Raw genomic sequence first — 15,879 nt, 5'->3', positions numbered from 1 at the left:
ATCAGAATCAAGGCCCCTTCAGCTTCAGTTTAACTTTCAAGGGCATCACACAACAAATATATTTTAGTTTGTGTGTATAAAATATGTGCCACAGTAGAAGTAATGGCTGCCATTGTTCTGTGAAATGTCAGTGTTGTCACATGAAGACATGATGTACACTTCAGATAGCCATTCATGAGGCTTTAATGTCTCTTCACAGAAGCCATTGTTCATATTGTAAACCTAAAACTCGTGCTGACAGACATCTATTGAGAGCGAAGTACATTCACTAAAGTTACATTCTACCGAGGTGAAGAACAGTCATCACTAAGCAGTACAAAATCTGGATTATTGCTCTGCAGGTCCTGCTCTGAATACATTAAGGTTTACTAGTCCGCTGTCAACAACAAAGCTACATATTCTGTATTTAGAGCTGTATTTACACCATCCCAGGGGACCCTGCAGATTTTATGACTTTGAAGGAGTAATAATGACTTGGGGAGGCTCAGTCATATAGTGGTTAGTACAGTGAAATCTCCCTTAGAGGACACCTCCCAATAGCGGACAGTTATTCCCCGGCTGGGTCCCATAAGACTTAATGTACTTGCACCCTCCAAATAGTGGACGTTCCCAATAGTGGACGCGGACACTCCCAATAGGGGACAAAACACTCCCATTAAGGGACAATATGGAACAAAACACTCCCATTTGGGGACAAAACACTCCCAATAGGGACAACCAGGCTTATGTGCCGGCCCTACCTTGTACGCAGGGCCTTCGTGAGGGGGTACTGTCAATACCCCAGGCCCACGCTGCACCCCCCTGCAGAAACCCAAGCACAGAAGCAGAAGACTAATGTTTAAACAGTGATCTCCTGCTTCTGTACGTCTGCCAGACACATAATTTACCCCCCTCTTTCTCTGATCCCCCCGTGCCTCTTTATTTCCCTGTGCCAAATCATTTTGAGCATTTTGAGCCTTTTTCCCAATAAGGGGCATCTCTAAATAGTGGACACTTTTTTGACGAGTGCACGCCTAGAAAAAAAACGCAAGACACGACCTGCTTGTAAGCAGGAGGGCCATGTCGCATGCACAGAACAAACTAAGAGCCTATGCACCGAATAACTACAGTGGGGATAAAAAGTTTGGGCACCCCAGGTAAAAATTTGTATTAATGTGCATAAAGAAGCCAAGGAAAGATGGAAAAATCTCAAAAAGGCATCAAATTACAGATTAGACATTCTTACAATATGTCAACAAAAGTTAGATTTTATTTCCATCATTTACACTTTCAAAATAACAGAAAACAAAAAAATGGCATCTGCAAAAGTTTGGGCACCCTGCAGAGTTAATATCTTGTACTGCCCCCTTTGGCAAGTATCCCAGCTTGTAAAAGCTTTTTGTAGCCAGCCAAGAGTCTTTCAATTCTTGTTTGAGGTATCTTTGCCCATTCTTCCTTACAAAAGTCTTCCAGTTCTTTGAGATTTCTGGGCTGTCTGTCACGCACTGCTCTTTTAAAGTCTATCCATAGATTTTCAATTATTTTGAGGTCAGGACATTATGAAGGCCATGGCAAAACCTTCAGTTTACGCCGCTTGATGTAATCCCCTGTGGATTTTGAGGTGTGTTTAGGATCATTATCCATTTGTAGAAGCCATCCTCTCTTTAACTTCAGCTTTTTCACAGATGGCATCAAGTTAGTATCCAAAATCTGCTGAAATTTTATTGAATCCATTTTTCCTTCTACTCGTGAGATGTTCCCTGTGCCACTAACTGCAATACAACCCAAAAGCATGATTGATCCACCCCCCATGCTTAACAGTTGGACAGAGGTTCTTTTCATTAAATTCTGTTCCCCTTCTTCTCCAAACGTACCTTTGCTCATTCCGGCCAAAAAGTTCATTTTTAACATCATCGGTCCACAGAACTTTTTTCCCAAAATGCATCAGGCTTGTCTATATTTTCATTTGCAAAGTTCAAATGCTGATTTTTGTGGTGAGGACATAGAAGAGGTTTTCTTCTGACTCTTCCATGAAGACCATATTTGTACAAGTATCTCTTTATAGTGGAATAGTGTACCACAACTCCAGTGTCTGCCAGATCTTTCTAGAGGGATTGTTTTTCTCACAATCCTGCTAGCTGTTCTATCTAATATTTTTTTGGTCTTCCATGTCTTGCTTTAACCTGTTGGGGACGAAGGGCGTATGCATACGCCCTTGCGTCCTGGTACTTAAGGACGAAGGGCGTATCCATACGCCCGTGGGAATTTCGGCCCCCGCCGCGGGCCGGCCGGGTACCGGGCCGGGGTGACTGCTGATATCTATCAGCAGGCACCCCGTGCAAATGCCCAGGGGGGTCATTAGACCCCCCCATGTCAGCGATCGGCGCAAATCGCAAGTGAATTCACACTTGCGATTTGCGCCGATTCCGGGTCATTACGGGTCTATGGTGACCCGGTGACCCGGAATAGAAGGGGGATCGCGGGTGTCTAAGACACCCACGATCCCCCTAAAGCGATAGGAGTGAGGTGGCAGAGTTGCCACCCCTCCTATCTCTGCTATTGGTGGTCTAGACGCGACCACCAATAGCAGATCTGGGGCGGAGGGGTTTACTTTCGTTTTCCCCGTCCTGCCCTCCCACAATAGGCGGGGCAGAACGGGGAAAACGAAGAGGAGCGGCGCCGGAGTCCACTTACCCCTCCGGAGGCAGCGGAGCAACGGCGATCGGCGGGCGGCGACGGAGATCTGCGTGCGGCAGAAGAGGACGGCTCCCGGATGCGACGGAAGCCGGTGAGTAGTTGCCTAGCAACATCTAGAGGGCTACAGTCTGAGCCACTATAGTGGTCTCTAGACTGTAGCCCTCCAGATGTTGCAAAACTACAACTCCCAGCATGCCCAGACAGCTGTTTGCTGTGTGGGCATGCTGGAATTTGTAGTTTTGCAACAGCTGGAGGTCTGCAGTTTAGAGACCACTGCACAGTGATCTCTATACTGCCCTCTAGCTCTTGCAAAACTACAACTCCTAGCATGCCCACACAGCTGTTTGCTGTCTGGGCATGCTGGGAGTTGTAGTTTTGCAACATCTGGAGGTCCACAGTTTGGAGATCACTCTTCAGTGGTCTCTAAATTGTAGCACTCCAGATGTTGCAAAACTACAAATTCCAGCATGCCCACACAGAAAACAGCTGTCTCGGCATGCTGGGAGTTGTAGTTGCGTACCTCCAGCTGTTGCATAACTACATCTCCCAGCATGCCCTTCTGTGATGAGACATGCTGGGAATTGTAGTTTTGCAACAGCTGGAGGCACACTGGTTGGAAAATACTGAGTTAGGTAACAGAACCCAACTCAGTATTTTCTAACCAGTGTGCCTCCAGCTGTTTCAAAACTACAACTCCCAGCATGTACTGACAGACCGTGCATGCTGGGAGTTGTAGTTTTGCAACAGCTGGAGGCTCACTGGTTGGAAAATACTGAGTTAGATAACAGAACCTAACTGAAGGTTTTCCAACCAGTGTGCCTCCAGCTGTTGCAAAACTACAACTCCCAGCATGTACTGACAGACCGTGCATGCTGGGAGTTGTAGTTTTGCAACAGCTGGAGGCTCACTGGTTGGAAAATACTGAGTTAGGTAACAGAACCTAACTGAAGGTTTTCCAACCAGTGTGCCTCCAGCTGTTGCAAAACTACAACTCCCAGCATGTACTGACAGACCGTGCATGCTGGCAGTTGTAGTTTTGAAACAGCTGGAGGTTTGCCCCCCCCCCCCCCCATGTGAACGTACAGGGTACATTCACACAGGCGGGTTTACAGCAAGTTCCCTGCTTCAAGTATGAGCTGCGGCAAATTTTTCGCCGCAGCGCAAATTCCTAGCGGGAAACTCACCGTAACCCGCCAGTGTGAATGTACCCTAAAAACACTACACTACATTAACACCTAATAAAGAGTAAACCACTACATATACACCCCTTACACTGTCCCCCCCAATAAAAATGAAAAACGTATTGTACAGCAGTGTTTCCAAAACGGAGCCTCCAGCTGTTGCAAAACAACAACTCCCAGCATTTCCGGACAGCCACTGATTGTCCAGGCATGCTGGGAGTTTAGCAACAGCTGGAGACACCCTGTTTGGGAATCACTGGCGTAGAATACCCCTATGTCCACCCCTATGCAATCCCTAATTTAGTCCTCAAATGCGCATGGTGCTCTCTCACTTTGGAGCCCTGTCGTATTTCAAGGAAACAGTTTAGGGCCACATATGGGGTATTTCCGTACTCGGAAGAAATTGCACTACAAATTTTGGGGGGCTTTTTCTCCTTTTACCCCTTATGAAAAGGAAAAGTTGGGGTCTACACCAGCCTGTTAGTGTAAAAAAAAAATGTTTACACTAACATGCTGGTGTTGCCCTTTACTTTTTATTTTCACAAGAGGTAAAAGGAAAAAAAGACCCCCAAACTTTGTAACGCAATTTCTCCTGAGTACGGAAATACCCCATATGTGGGCGTAAAATGCTCTGGGGGCGCACAACAAGGCTCAGGAGTGAGAGCGCACCATGTACATTTGAGGCCGAAATTGGTGATTTGCACAAGGGTGGCTGTTTTTACAGCGGTTCTGACATAAATTCAAAAAAATAAATACCCACATGTGACCCCATTTTCGAAACTACACCCCTCACGGAATGTAATAAGGGGTACAGTGAGCATTTACGCCCCACAGGGGTCTGACAGATTTTTGGAACAGTGGTACGTGAAAATGAAAAATTTTATTTTTTTGTTTGCACAGCCCACTGTTCCAAAGATCTGTCAAACGCCAGTGGGGTGTAAATGCTCACTGTACCCCTTATTACATTCCGTGAGGGGTGTAGTTTCCAAAATGGGGTCACATGTGGGGGGGTCCACTGTTCTGGCACCACGGGGGGCTTTGTAAATGCACATGGTCCCCGACTTCCATTCCAAACAAATTATCTCTCTAAAAGCTCAATAGCGCTCCTTCTCTTCTGAGCATTGTAGTTCGCTCGCAGTGCACTTGACGTCCAAACATGGGGTATTTCCATACTCAGAGGAAATGGGGTTACAAATTTTGGGGGGCATTTTCTCCTATTACCCTTTGTAAAAAAGTAAAATTTGGGGAAAAACCAGCATTTTAGTGGAAAAATATTTTTTTTTCATTTACACATCCGACTTTAACAAAAAGTTGTCAAACACCTGTGGGGTGTTAAGGCTCACCGTACCCCTTGTTACGTTCCTTGAGGGGTGTCGTTTCCATAATAGTGTGCGATGTGGGGGGTTTTGCTGTCCTGGCACCATAGGGGCTTCCTAAATGGGACATGCCCCCCAAAAACCATTTCAGAAAAACTCACTTCTCTAAATCCCATTGTTGCTCTTTCGCTTCTGAGCCCTCTAGTGCACCCGCCGAACACTTGACATACACATATGAGGTATTTTCTTACTCGAGAAAAATTGGGTTACAAATTTTGAGAGGATTTTTTTCCTTTTACCCCTTGTAAAAATTCAAAAACTGGGTCTACAAGAACATGCCAGTGTAAAAAATGAAGATTTTGAATTTTCTCCTTCACTTTGCTGCTATTCCTGTGAAACACCTAAAGGGTTAACACACTTACTGAATGTCATTTTGAATACTTTGAGGGGTGCAGTTTTTATAATGGGGTCATTTATCGGGTATTTCTAACCAGAAGACCCTTCAAATCCACTTCAAACCTGAACTGGTCCCTGAAAAATTCCGATTTTGAAAATTTTGCGAAAAATTGGAAAATTGTTGCTGAACTTTGAAGCCCTCTGGTGTCTTCCAAAAGTAAAAACTCATCAATTTTATGATGTAAACATAAAGTAGACATATTGTATATGTGAATCAATATATCATTTATTTGGAATATCCATATTCCTTATAAGCAGAGAGCTTCAAAGTTAGAAAAATGCAAAATTTTCAAATTTTTCATGACATTTTTGCAATTTTCACCAAGAAAGGATGCAAGTATCGCTGAACATTTACCACTAACATAAAGTAGAATATGTCACGAAAAAACTATCTCGGAATCAAATTTATAAGTAAAAGCATTCCAGAGTTATTAATGCTTAAAGTGACAGTGGTCAGATTTGCACAAAATGCTCCCGTCCTTAGGGTCATAATGGGCTCCGTCCCCAAGGGGTTAAATAGAGCAGGACCCAAGACTGACCCCTGTGGTACCCCACTAGTAACAGTCACCCAATCAGAATAAGTACGATTAATAACCACCCTCTGTCACTGAGCCAGTTACTTACCCACTTAAACTCATTCTCCCCCATCCCAATCCTTCTCATTTTATGCACCAACCTTTTATGAGGCACCGTATCAAATGCTTTGGAAAAATCCAGATATACGACATCCAGCGATTGCCCCTGGTCCAGTCTGGAGCTCACCTCCTCATAAAAGCTGATCAGGTTAGTTTGACAGGACCGATCCCACATAAAGCCATGCTGATATGGAGTCATACATTTATTTTTATCCAGATATTCCAAAATAGCATCTCTTAGAAAATCCTCAAACAATTTACATACAACAGAGGTTAAACTAACAGGCCTATAATTCCCGGGATCGCTTTTTGACTCCTTTTTAACCTCCTTAAGGACTCAGGGGTTTTCCGTTTTTGCACTTTCGTTTTTTTCCTCCTTACCTTTAAAAAATCATAACCCTTTCAATTTTGCACCTAAAAATCCATATGATGACTTATTTTTTGCGCCACCAATTCTACTTTGTAATGATATCAGTAATTTTACCCAAAAATCTACGGTGAAACGGAAAAAAAAAATCATTGTGAGACAAAATTGGAAAAAAAAACGCCATTTTGTAAATTTTGGGGGCTTCCATTTCTACGCAGTGCATTTTTCGGTAAAAATGACACATTCTCTTTATTCTGTAGGTCCATACGATTAAAAGGATACCCTACTTATATAGGTTTCATTTTGTTGTACTTCTGAAAAAAATCATAACTACATGCAGGAAAATGTATACGATTAAATTGTCATCTTCTGACCCCTATAACTTTTTTACTTTTCTGCATATGGGCTGGTATAAGGGCTCATTTTTTGCGCCATGATCTGAAGTTTTTATTGGTACGATTTGTATTGATCTGACTTTTTGATCGCTTTTTATCCATTTTTTCATGATATAAAAAGTGACCAAAAATACGCTATTTTGGACTATGGATTTTTTTTGCGCGTACGCTATTGACCGTGCGGTTTAATTAACAATATATTTTTATAGTTCAGGAATTTCCGCACGCGGCGATACCACATTTAAATGGGAAAAGGGGGGGTGATTCTTACTTTTATTAGGGAAGCGGTTAAATGATCTTTATTAACTTTTTCTTTTACACTTTTTTTTTTGCAGTGTTATATCCCCCCTTGGTGGCTATTTCACTGCACATACCGATCTCATACACAGATCATTGCCGTGCATTGACACGGCAAAGATCAGTGTAATCGGCGGCCGATTGCTCAAGCCTGGATTTCAGGCTTGGAGCAATCAATTGCCGAGCGGACCCCGCGTTTTATACCAGGACCTGGCGCAGGGCGTACAGGTATGCCCTGCGTCCTTAAGAGGTTACTTTCCTTAAGAGACACTTTCATTTTTAATCTTTTTTCTATTTATATAGTTAAAGAACATTTTGAGGTCAGTTTTACTCTCTTTGGCAATGAGTCTTTCTGTCTCTACTTTTTTTTTACATTTAACTTTTTTTTTTTACATATTCTACATTTTTCTCTATAGCTTTTTAATGCTTCTTCACTGCCGTCCTGTTTTAGTAGTTTAAATGCTTTATTTTTATCATTTATTGCCCCTTAAAGGGGTACTCCGGCCCTAATACATCTTATCCCCTATCCAAAGGATAGGGGATAAGATGTATGATCGCAGGGGGTCCCGCCGCTGGGGACCCCTGCAATCTGTCATTCCGCACCCATTTTTGTGAGCTCTCGCTGGAGGCTCCGAGTGTGAAGCGTGACAATCACGGGGCCGGAGTATCGTGACAATCACGGGGGCGGAGTCGTGACATTATGATACTCCGACCCGGTGGTCGTCACAGTTCACATTCGGAGCCTCCAGCGCTGCGGAGAGCTCACAAAGGTGGGTGCAAAATGACAGATTGCGGGGGTCCCCAGCGGTGGGACCCCCGCGATCATACATCTCATACCCTATCCTTTGGATAGGGGATAAGATGTATTAGGGTCAGAGTACCTCTTTAACATTTTTATTCATCCATATTGGTTTTCTCCTATTCCTGACCCTTTTATTCCCATAAGATATGTACCTCTTACAGTGAGAATTTAAGATAGTTAAAAGTCTCCCATTTAGTGTCAGTATTGTTCTTTTTGAGGACATAATCCCATTTTATATTGTTAAGGGCTTCTCTGAGTTGATCAAACTTTGCCTTCCTAAAGTTCATTGTTTTTGTGGCCCCTCGAGAGATTCCCTTATTGAAGAACAAGTTATAATGTATTATATTATGATGACTATTTCCTAGGTGTCCTTCTACCTGCACATCAGTTACTCTGTCAGGTCTGTTGGTTAATATTAAGTCCAGTAGGGCGCCCCCTCTGGTCGGGCCCTGCACCATTTGGGACAGATAATTGTCTTTAGTTATAGTCAGAAACCTGTTTCCTTTATGAGATTCACAGGTCTCAGTCTCCCAGTTTATATCAGGATAAAGTCCCCCATTATTATCACCTCATTCTGATTTGCTGCCTTGTTTATTTGCCTCAGTAATTGATCTTCTGCTTCTTCCATTATGTTTGGTGGCTTATAGCAAACCCCTATCAGAATTTTTAATTTTTATCTCCATATATTTCTACCCATTATGACTCCACATTATCGTTTCCCTCCCATATATCCTCCCACAGTGCGGCCTTCAGACTGGACTTTACGTCAAGACAAACTCCTCTTCCTTTCCGTTTTGTCCGAACCTTCCTGAATAGACTATATCCCTGTATGTTGACCTCTCTATCTACACTATCTTCCCCCTCTATGTTGTAGCCCCCCCCCCCAGTCCCTAGTTTAAACACTCCTCCACCCTTGAGGTGCAGCCCGTCCCTACTGTAGAGCAGGTATCCGACAGAGAAGTCGGCTCAGTTCTCCATGAACCCAAACCCTTCCTTCCTACACCAGCTTTTGAGTCACTTGTTTTCCTCCCTAACCTCCCGCTGCCTCTCTGGTGTGGCTCATGATACAGGTAATATTTTAGAAAATATTGTCTTGGAGGTCCTTGCCTTAAGCTTGCGGCCTGAGTCCCTGAAATCATTTTTAGGGACACTCCACCTACCTCTTACTTTGTCATTGTACCATAACTGCTAGGTCTTCTCCAGCCCCACCCAGCAACCTGTCAACCCGATCCACTATGTGCCGAACTCGAGTGCCAGGAAGAAAACACTCTGGTCAACGATCCCCATCTTTGTGACAGATCGCCCTGTCTGTCCCCCCTAATAATAGTGTCCCCCACTTCCAGGACCTGTCTGGCCTGCCCTGCACTCCTCCTCCCCATCTGGCTCCTGAATGGTTAATTGGTGTCTAGTCCATTCTTCATAAATAACCTTGTCAGCTCCATTCTTCATTTTGCACATTTTGGTAGTTGAAATGGTACCCAGGGTTACAGATGAGTATTGGGGTAGACTGGGGTCTGGTCAAGTAAACCTACACTTCAATTGTTGTTTAGTGTCTGTCTTAGGGACAATGACAGAAATACGGTGGACTGTGAAGTAGAGTAGTTCAGTCATATGTGGCAAAAGAGAAAGGCCTGAAACAGCAGAGGTCGTGGGGTCCAAACCTGGCAAGTGGCGGCAATTCTGTGTGTTGTGCAGTCAATAGGATCAGATCTAGTCTATTGTGCCTATGTCCATGGGGCTCACTCATTAAATGTTGGTAATAAAAACAGATTAGAAAAATTTACATGTTCCAGCTTCTGGTTCTAATCAGGGGAAAACAATCTAGATGGTACATTTACTTAAAAGCACCATGCTTCTGTCTGTACCCTAAACATGCTCAATGCTGGTGGAACTTAAAGGGGTACTCCGGTGGAAAACTTTTTTATTTTATTTTTTTTAAATCAACTGGTACCAGAAAGTTAAAGGGGTATTCCAGGCCAAAACTTTTTTTTAAATATCAACTGGCTCCGGAAGGTTAAACAGATTTGTAAATTACTTCTATTAAAAAATCTTAATCCTTCCAATAGTTATTAGCTTCTGAAGTTGAGTTGTTGTTTTCTGTCTAACTGCTCTCTGATGACTCACATCCCCGGAGCTGTGCAGTTCCTATGGGGATATTCTCCCATCATGCACAGCTCCCGGGACGTGACATCATCATTGAGCAGCTAGACAGAAAACTTCAGAAGTTAATAACTATTGGAAGGATTAAGATTTTTTAATAGAAGTAATTCACAAATCTGTTTAACTTTCCGGAGCCAGTTGATATATATATAAAAAGGTTTTGCCTGGAATACCCCTTTAAACAGATTTGTAAATGACTTCTATTAAAAAATCTTAATCCTTCCAGTACTTATTAGCTGCTTAATACTACAGAGGAAATTCTTTTCTTTTTGGAACACAGAGCTCTCTGCTGACATCACAAGCACAGTGTTCTCTGCTGACATATCTTTCCATTTTAAGAACAGTCCAGAGTAGGAGAAAATCCCCATAGCAAACATATGCTGCTCTGGACAGTTCCTAAAATAGACAGAGATGTCAGTAGAGCACTGTGGTCATGATGTCAGCAGAGAGCTCTGTGTTCCAAAAAGAAAATAATTTCCTCTGTAGTATTCAGGAGCTAAAAAGTACTTGAAGGATTAAGAATTTTTTATAGAAGTAATTTACAAATCTGTTTAACTTTCTGGCACCAGTTGATTTAAAAAAAAAAGTTTTCCACCGGAGTACCCCTTTAACCTGTTAAGGACCCAGGGCGTACCTGTACGCCCTGAGTCCGCTCCCGATCTATAACGTGACCCCGTCGGGTCGGGCCCGGCCGTTCTTTGACCCGTGGCTAATAGCTTGCGGCATTGATCGCGTTGCCGCGCGCTATTAACCCTTTAGTTCACTAAAATGAAAGTGAAACCATGCCGGTTAGCTCAGGGAGCTGTTGGGGATAGCCGCGGTGAAATCTCGGCATCCCGAACAGCTTACAAGACAGCCGGAGGGTCCTCGCTGTCCGATCACCAAATGACTGCTCAGTGCCTGAGATCCAGGCATGAGCAGTCAAGCGGCAGAATCATCGATCAGTGGTTTCTTATGAGAAACCAGTGATCAATGTAAAAGATCAGTGTGTGCAATGTTATAGGTCCCTATGGGAGCTATAACACTGCAAAAAAAAGTGGAAAAAAAAAGTGAATAAAGATCATTTAACCCCTTCCCTATTAAAAGTTTGAATCACCCCCTTTTCCCATGAAAAAAAAAAACCAGTGTAAATAAAAATAAACATATGTGGTATCGCCGCGTGCGGAAATGTCCAAATTATAAAAATATATAATTAATTAAATCGCACGGTCAATGGCATGTGCGCAAAAAGATTCCAAAGTCCAAAATAATGCATTTTTGGTCAATAAGTCCTATAAATGCAAAAATGGTACCGCTAAAAACTTCAAATCACAGCGCAAAAAATTAGTCCTCATACCGCCCCATATGCAGAAAAATTAAAAAGTTATAGGGGTCAGAAGATGACAATTTTAAACGTATACATTTTCCTGCATGTAGTTTTGATTTTTTCCAGAAGTACGACAAAATCAAACCTACATAAGTAGGGTATCATTTTAACCGTATGGACCTACAGAATAAAAAGAAGGTGTAATTTTTACCGAAAAATGTACTGTGCAGAAACGGAAGCCCCCAAAAGTTACAAAATGGCGTTTTTTTTTCCCATTTTGTCTCACATTGATTTTTTTTTTCGTTTCGCCGTAGATTTTTGGGTAAAATGACTGATGTCACTGCAAAGTAGAATTGGTGGCGCAAAAAATAAGCCATCATATGGATTTTTAGGTGAAGGATTGAAAGAGTTATGATTTTTTAAATGTTAGGAGGAAAAAACGAAAATGCAAAAACAGAAAAACCCCAGGTCCTTAAGGGGTTAAAGTTCCAGGACCACCACATGTACAAGTGTGACTTTTTTCTTCTTATACAAATCGCTCCAGAAGATACTACAGTCTTAGTGATTATCACCCACTGAATTATGGCATTTCTTTCCACCAACACATTTTATACATGAGCCCCTAGAAACTTTTAGTATTGTAACCGTGTTCTGTGTTTGCTTTGCAGGTCAGACTACAGCCGCATGTCCTCTACAAGTAGTAAGTATAATAGTACATACAGTATTTGTATATGCACACATACATACAGTACATTCCTATGTGTTTTTTTTTTTTTAACGCTATACCATGAAATAGGGCTTGTAAATAATCGTAAGCCTTTGGCCGGGCGGTGATCGGACCGGGATGACTGCTGATATCTATCAGCAGGCATCCCGTGGCAATGCCTAGGGGGGTCCTGAGACCCCCCCCCCCCCATGTCGGCGATCGCGGCAAATCACCGGTCAATGCAGACCGGCAATTTGCTGTGATCCGGGCCAATCGCGTCACTCGTAACCCGATCGCCCGGAAAATAAGAATGATCGGAGCTGTCAATGATGGACAGCACCGACCATCCTAAAGGATAGGAGTGAGGTGGCAGTGTTGACGACCAATGGCAGGTGGGGGGCGGGGCAGAGCAGGGGGAACACGGGCGGCAAGGGGGGAGCATGGCCGGCTTACCGAGACCGACGGAGTCAGCAACCCAGAGCAGCGGCGGCAGCAGGAGGAGTGCAGCCAGAAAGTGCGGCGTGGAGAAGGCTGCAGTCAAGATCGCGGTAAATGACCTTCACTATGGCCTTCTAAAAACTGCAAAACTACAACTACCAGCATGCCCACACTGGAGGGCTACAGTTTGGAGATCACTACTTAGCGGTCTCCAAACTCTTCTTCCCCAGTTGTTGCATAACTACAACTCCTAGCATGCCTAGACTGTCCAGGCATGCTGGGAGTTGTAGTTCTGCAACATCTGAAGGGCCAGATATTGCAGAACTACATGCCCAGCATCCCTGACTGTCTGGCCATGTTGGGAATTGTACTTTTGCAACAGCTGTAGGCACACTGGTTGGGAAACACTGAGCTAGAGTCTGTTTCCTAACTCAGTGATTCCAACCCGTGTGCCTCCAGCTGTTGCAAAACTACCACTCCCAGAATGCACTGACAGACCGTACATGCTTGGAGTTGTAGTTTTGCAACAGCTGGAGGCACACGGGTTGGAATCACTGAGCTAGAGTCTGTTTTATAACTCAGTGGTTCCCCACCAGTGTGCCTAGAGCTTTTGTAAAACTACAACTCCCAGCATGTACAGTCTGTCAGTGCATTCTGGGAGTTGTCATTTTGCCACAGCTGAAGGTTGGGGTGCCCCCCCTCCCATGTGAATGTACAGGGTACATTCACATGGGCGGGTTTACAGTGGGTTTCCTTCTACAAGTTTGAGCTGCGGCAAATTTTCCGCCGCTGCTCAAACCCCCAGCAGAAAACTTACTGTGAATGTACCCTAAAAACACTACATTACACTACACTAACAGATAATAAAAAGTAAAACACTACATATATACCCCCTTACATGTCCCCCCCCCCCCCCCAATAAAAATGAAATACGTTTCATACGGCAGTGTTTCCTAAACTGAGCCTCCAGCTGTTGCAAAACCACAACTCCCAGTATTGCCGGACAGCCATAGACTGTCCTGGCAGGCTGGGAGTCATGTAACAGCTGGAGGCACCCTGTTTGGGAAACACTGCTGTAGGGTTTTGGTGGAGACAAGCCCCATCCTTGTATCGAGGTCCGCCCCTATTGCAAATTCCTAATTAGTCCTCAAATGCGCATGGCGCTCTCTCACTTCGGAGCCCTGTCGTATTTCAAGGCAACAGTTTAGGGCCACATATGGGGTATTTCCTTACTCGGGAGAAATTGCGTTACAAATTTTGGGGGGATTTTTCTCCTTTTACCCCTTATGAAAAGGTAAAGCTGGGGGCTACACCAGTATGTTAGTGTAAAAAAATTTAAATTTTTACTCTAACATGCTGGTGTTGTCCCATACTTTTCATTTTCACAAGAGGTAAAAGGAGAAAAAGACCCACAAAATTAGTACGGAAATACCCCATATGTGTACGTAAAATGCTCTGCGGACGAACTACATGGCTCAGGAGTGAGAGAGCGCCATGTACATTTGAGGCCTAAATTGGTGATTTGCACAGGGGTGGCTGATCGTCACGGAACATAACAAGGGGTATAGTGAGCCTTAACACACCACAGGTCTTTGACAAATTTCCATTAAAGTTGGACATGAAAATAAAAATGAGTTTGTTTTTCCCCCGAAATGCTGGTGTAACCCAAAATTTTTCATTTTCACAAGGGGTAATAGGAAAAAAGCCCCCAAAATTTGTAACCCCATTTCTTCTGAGTATATAAATACCCCATATGTGGATGTAAAGTGCTCTGCGGGCGAACTACAATGCTCAGAAGAGAAGGGGCGCCATTGGGCTTTTTGAGAGAGAATTAGGCTGGAATTGAAGGCTATGTGTGTTTACAAAGCCCCCATGGTGCCAGAACAGTGGACCCCCTCCACATGTGACCCCATGTGACAAGGGGTGCAGTGAGCATTTACACCCCACAGGTGTCTGACAGATTTTTTGAACAGTCATCCGTAAAAATGAAAAATGTAATTTTTAATTTGCACAGCCCACTGTTCCAAAGATCTGTCAAATGCCAGTGTGGTGTAAATGCTCACTGCACCCCTTATTAAATTCTGTGAGGGGTGTAGTTTCCAAAATATGGGGGCTTCCTAAATGCGACATGCCCCCAAAAACCATTTCAGCAAAATTCGCTCTCCAAAAGCCCAATGTCGCTCCTTCCCTTCTAGTGCACCCATAGATCACTTTACATCCACATATGAGGTATTTCCTTACTCGAGAGAAATGGGGTTATAAATTTGATAGGGCATTTTCTCCTATTACCCCTTGTGTAACTCAAAAGTTTGGGTTAACACCAGCATTTTAGTGTTAAAAATCAAATTTTTCATTTTCACGTCCCACTTTAACGAAAGTTCGTCAATCACCTGTGATGTGTAAAGGCTCACTGTACCCCTTGTAACATTCCTTGAGGGGTGTAGTTTCCAAAATAGTAGGCCATGTGTTTTTTTTGTGCTGTTCTGGCACCATAGGGGCTTCCCAAATACGACTTGCCCACCAAAAAAGTCAAATGTGACTCCTTTTCTTCTGAGCATTGTAGTTCGCCCGCAAAGCATTTTACACCCTAACATGGGGTATTTCCTTACTTAGAGGAGATGGGGTTACAAATTTTGGGGGGCATTTTCTCCCAATACCCTTTGTAAAAATTGTATATTTGGGGGAAAAAACTGCACTTTAGTGAAAAAATAGTTTTTTTCATTTACACATCCGACTTTAACGAAAAGTCGTCAAACACCTGTGGGGTGTTAAGGCTCACTGGACCCCTTGTTACGTGCCTTGAGGGGTGTAGTTTCCAAAATAGCATGCCATGTGTTTTTTTTTTGCTGTACTGGCACCATAGGGGCTTCCTAAATGCGACATGCCCTCCAAAAAACATTTTGCTTTTGCTTTCCAAAAGCCAAATGTGACTCCTTCTCTCCTGAGCATAGGAGTTCGTGCGCAGAGCATTTTACGCCCTAACATGGGGTATTTCCTTACTCGAGAGAAATTGGGTTACAAATTTTGGGGGGCTTTTTCTCCTACTACCCCTTGTAAAAATTCAAAAACTGGGTCTACAAGAACATGTGAGTGTAAAAAAATTAAGATTTTGAATTTTCTTCTTCACTTTGCTGCTATTCCTGT

General features: G+C 43.4%; 1 protein-coding gene across 3 annotated transcripts in view; it reads left to right on the top strand.

Annotated features, from left to right (window-relative positions):
• FAM124A (family with sequence similarity 124 member A) overlaps positions 1-15,879 on the top strand; it is an 85,872-nt gene that overhangs the window by 40,930 nt on the left and 29,063 nt on the right. For 2 of the 3 annotated variants that reach the window (XM_056562039.1, XM_056562038.1), the window contains exon 2: positions 12,260-12,291. The exons of the other annotated variant lie outside the window; for it this stretch is intronic. In XM_056562039.1, the coding sequence (XP_056418014.1) occupies positions 12,260-12,291 (32 nt within the window). The remainder of the gene's footprint in view (positions 1-12,259; positions 12,292-15,879) is intronic. 3 annotated transcript variants of the gene reach the window in all.

The sequence above is a fragment of the Hyla sarda genome, chromosome 2, assembly GCF_029499605.1.
Source record: "Hyla sarda isolate aHylSar1 chromosome 2, aHylSar1.hap1, whole genome shotgun sequence".
In the NCBI taxonomy this organism is placed as follows: Eukaryota; Metazoa; Chordata; class Amphibia; order Anura; family Hylidae; genus Hyla; species Hyla sarda.
This window is presented reverse-complemented; position numbering and strand designations above follow the sequence as displayed.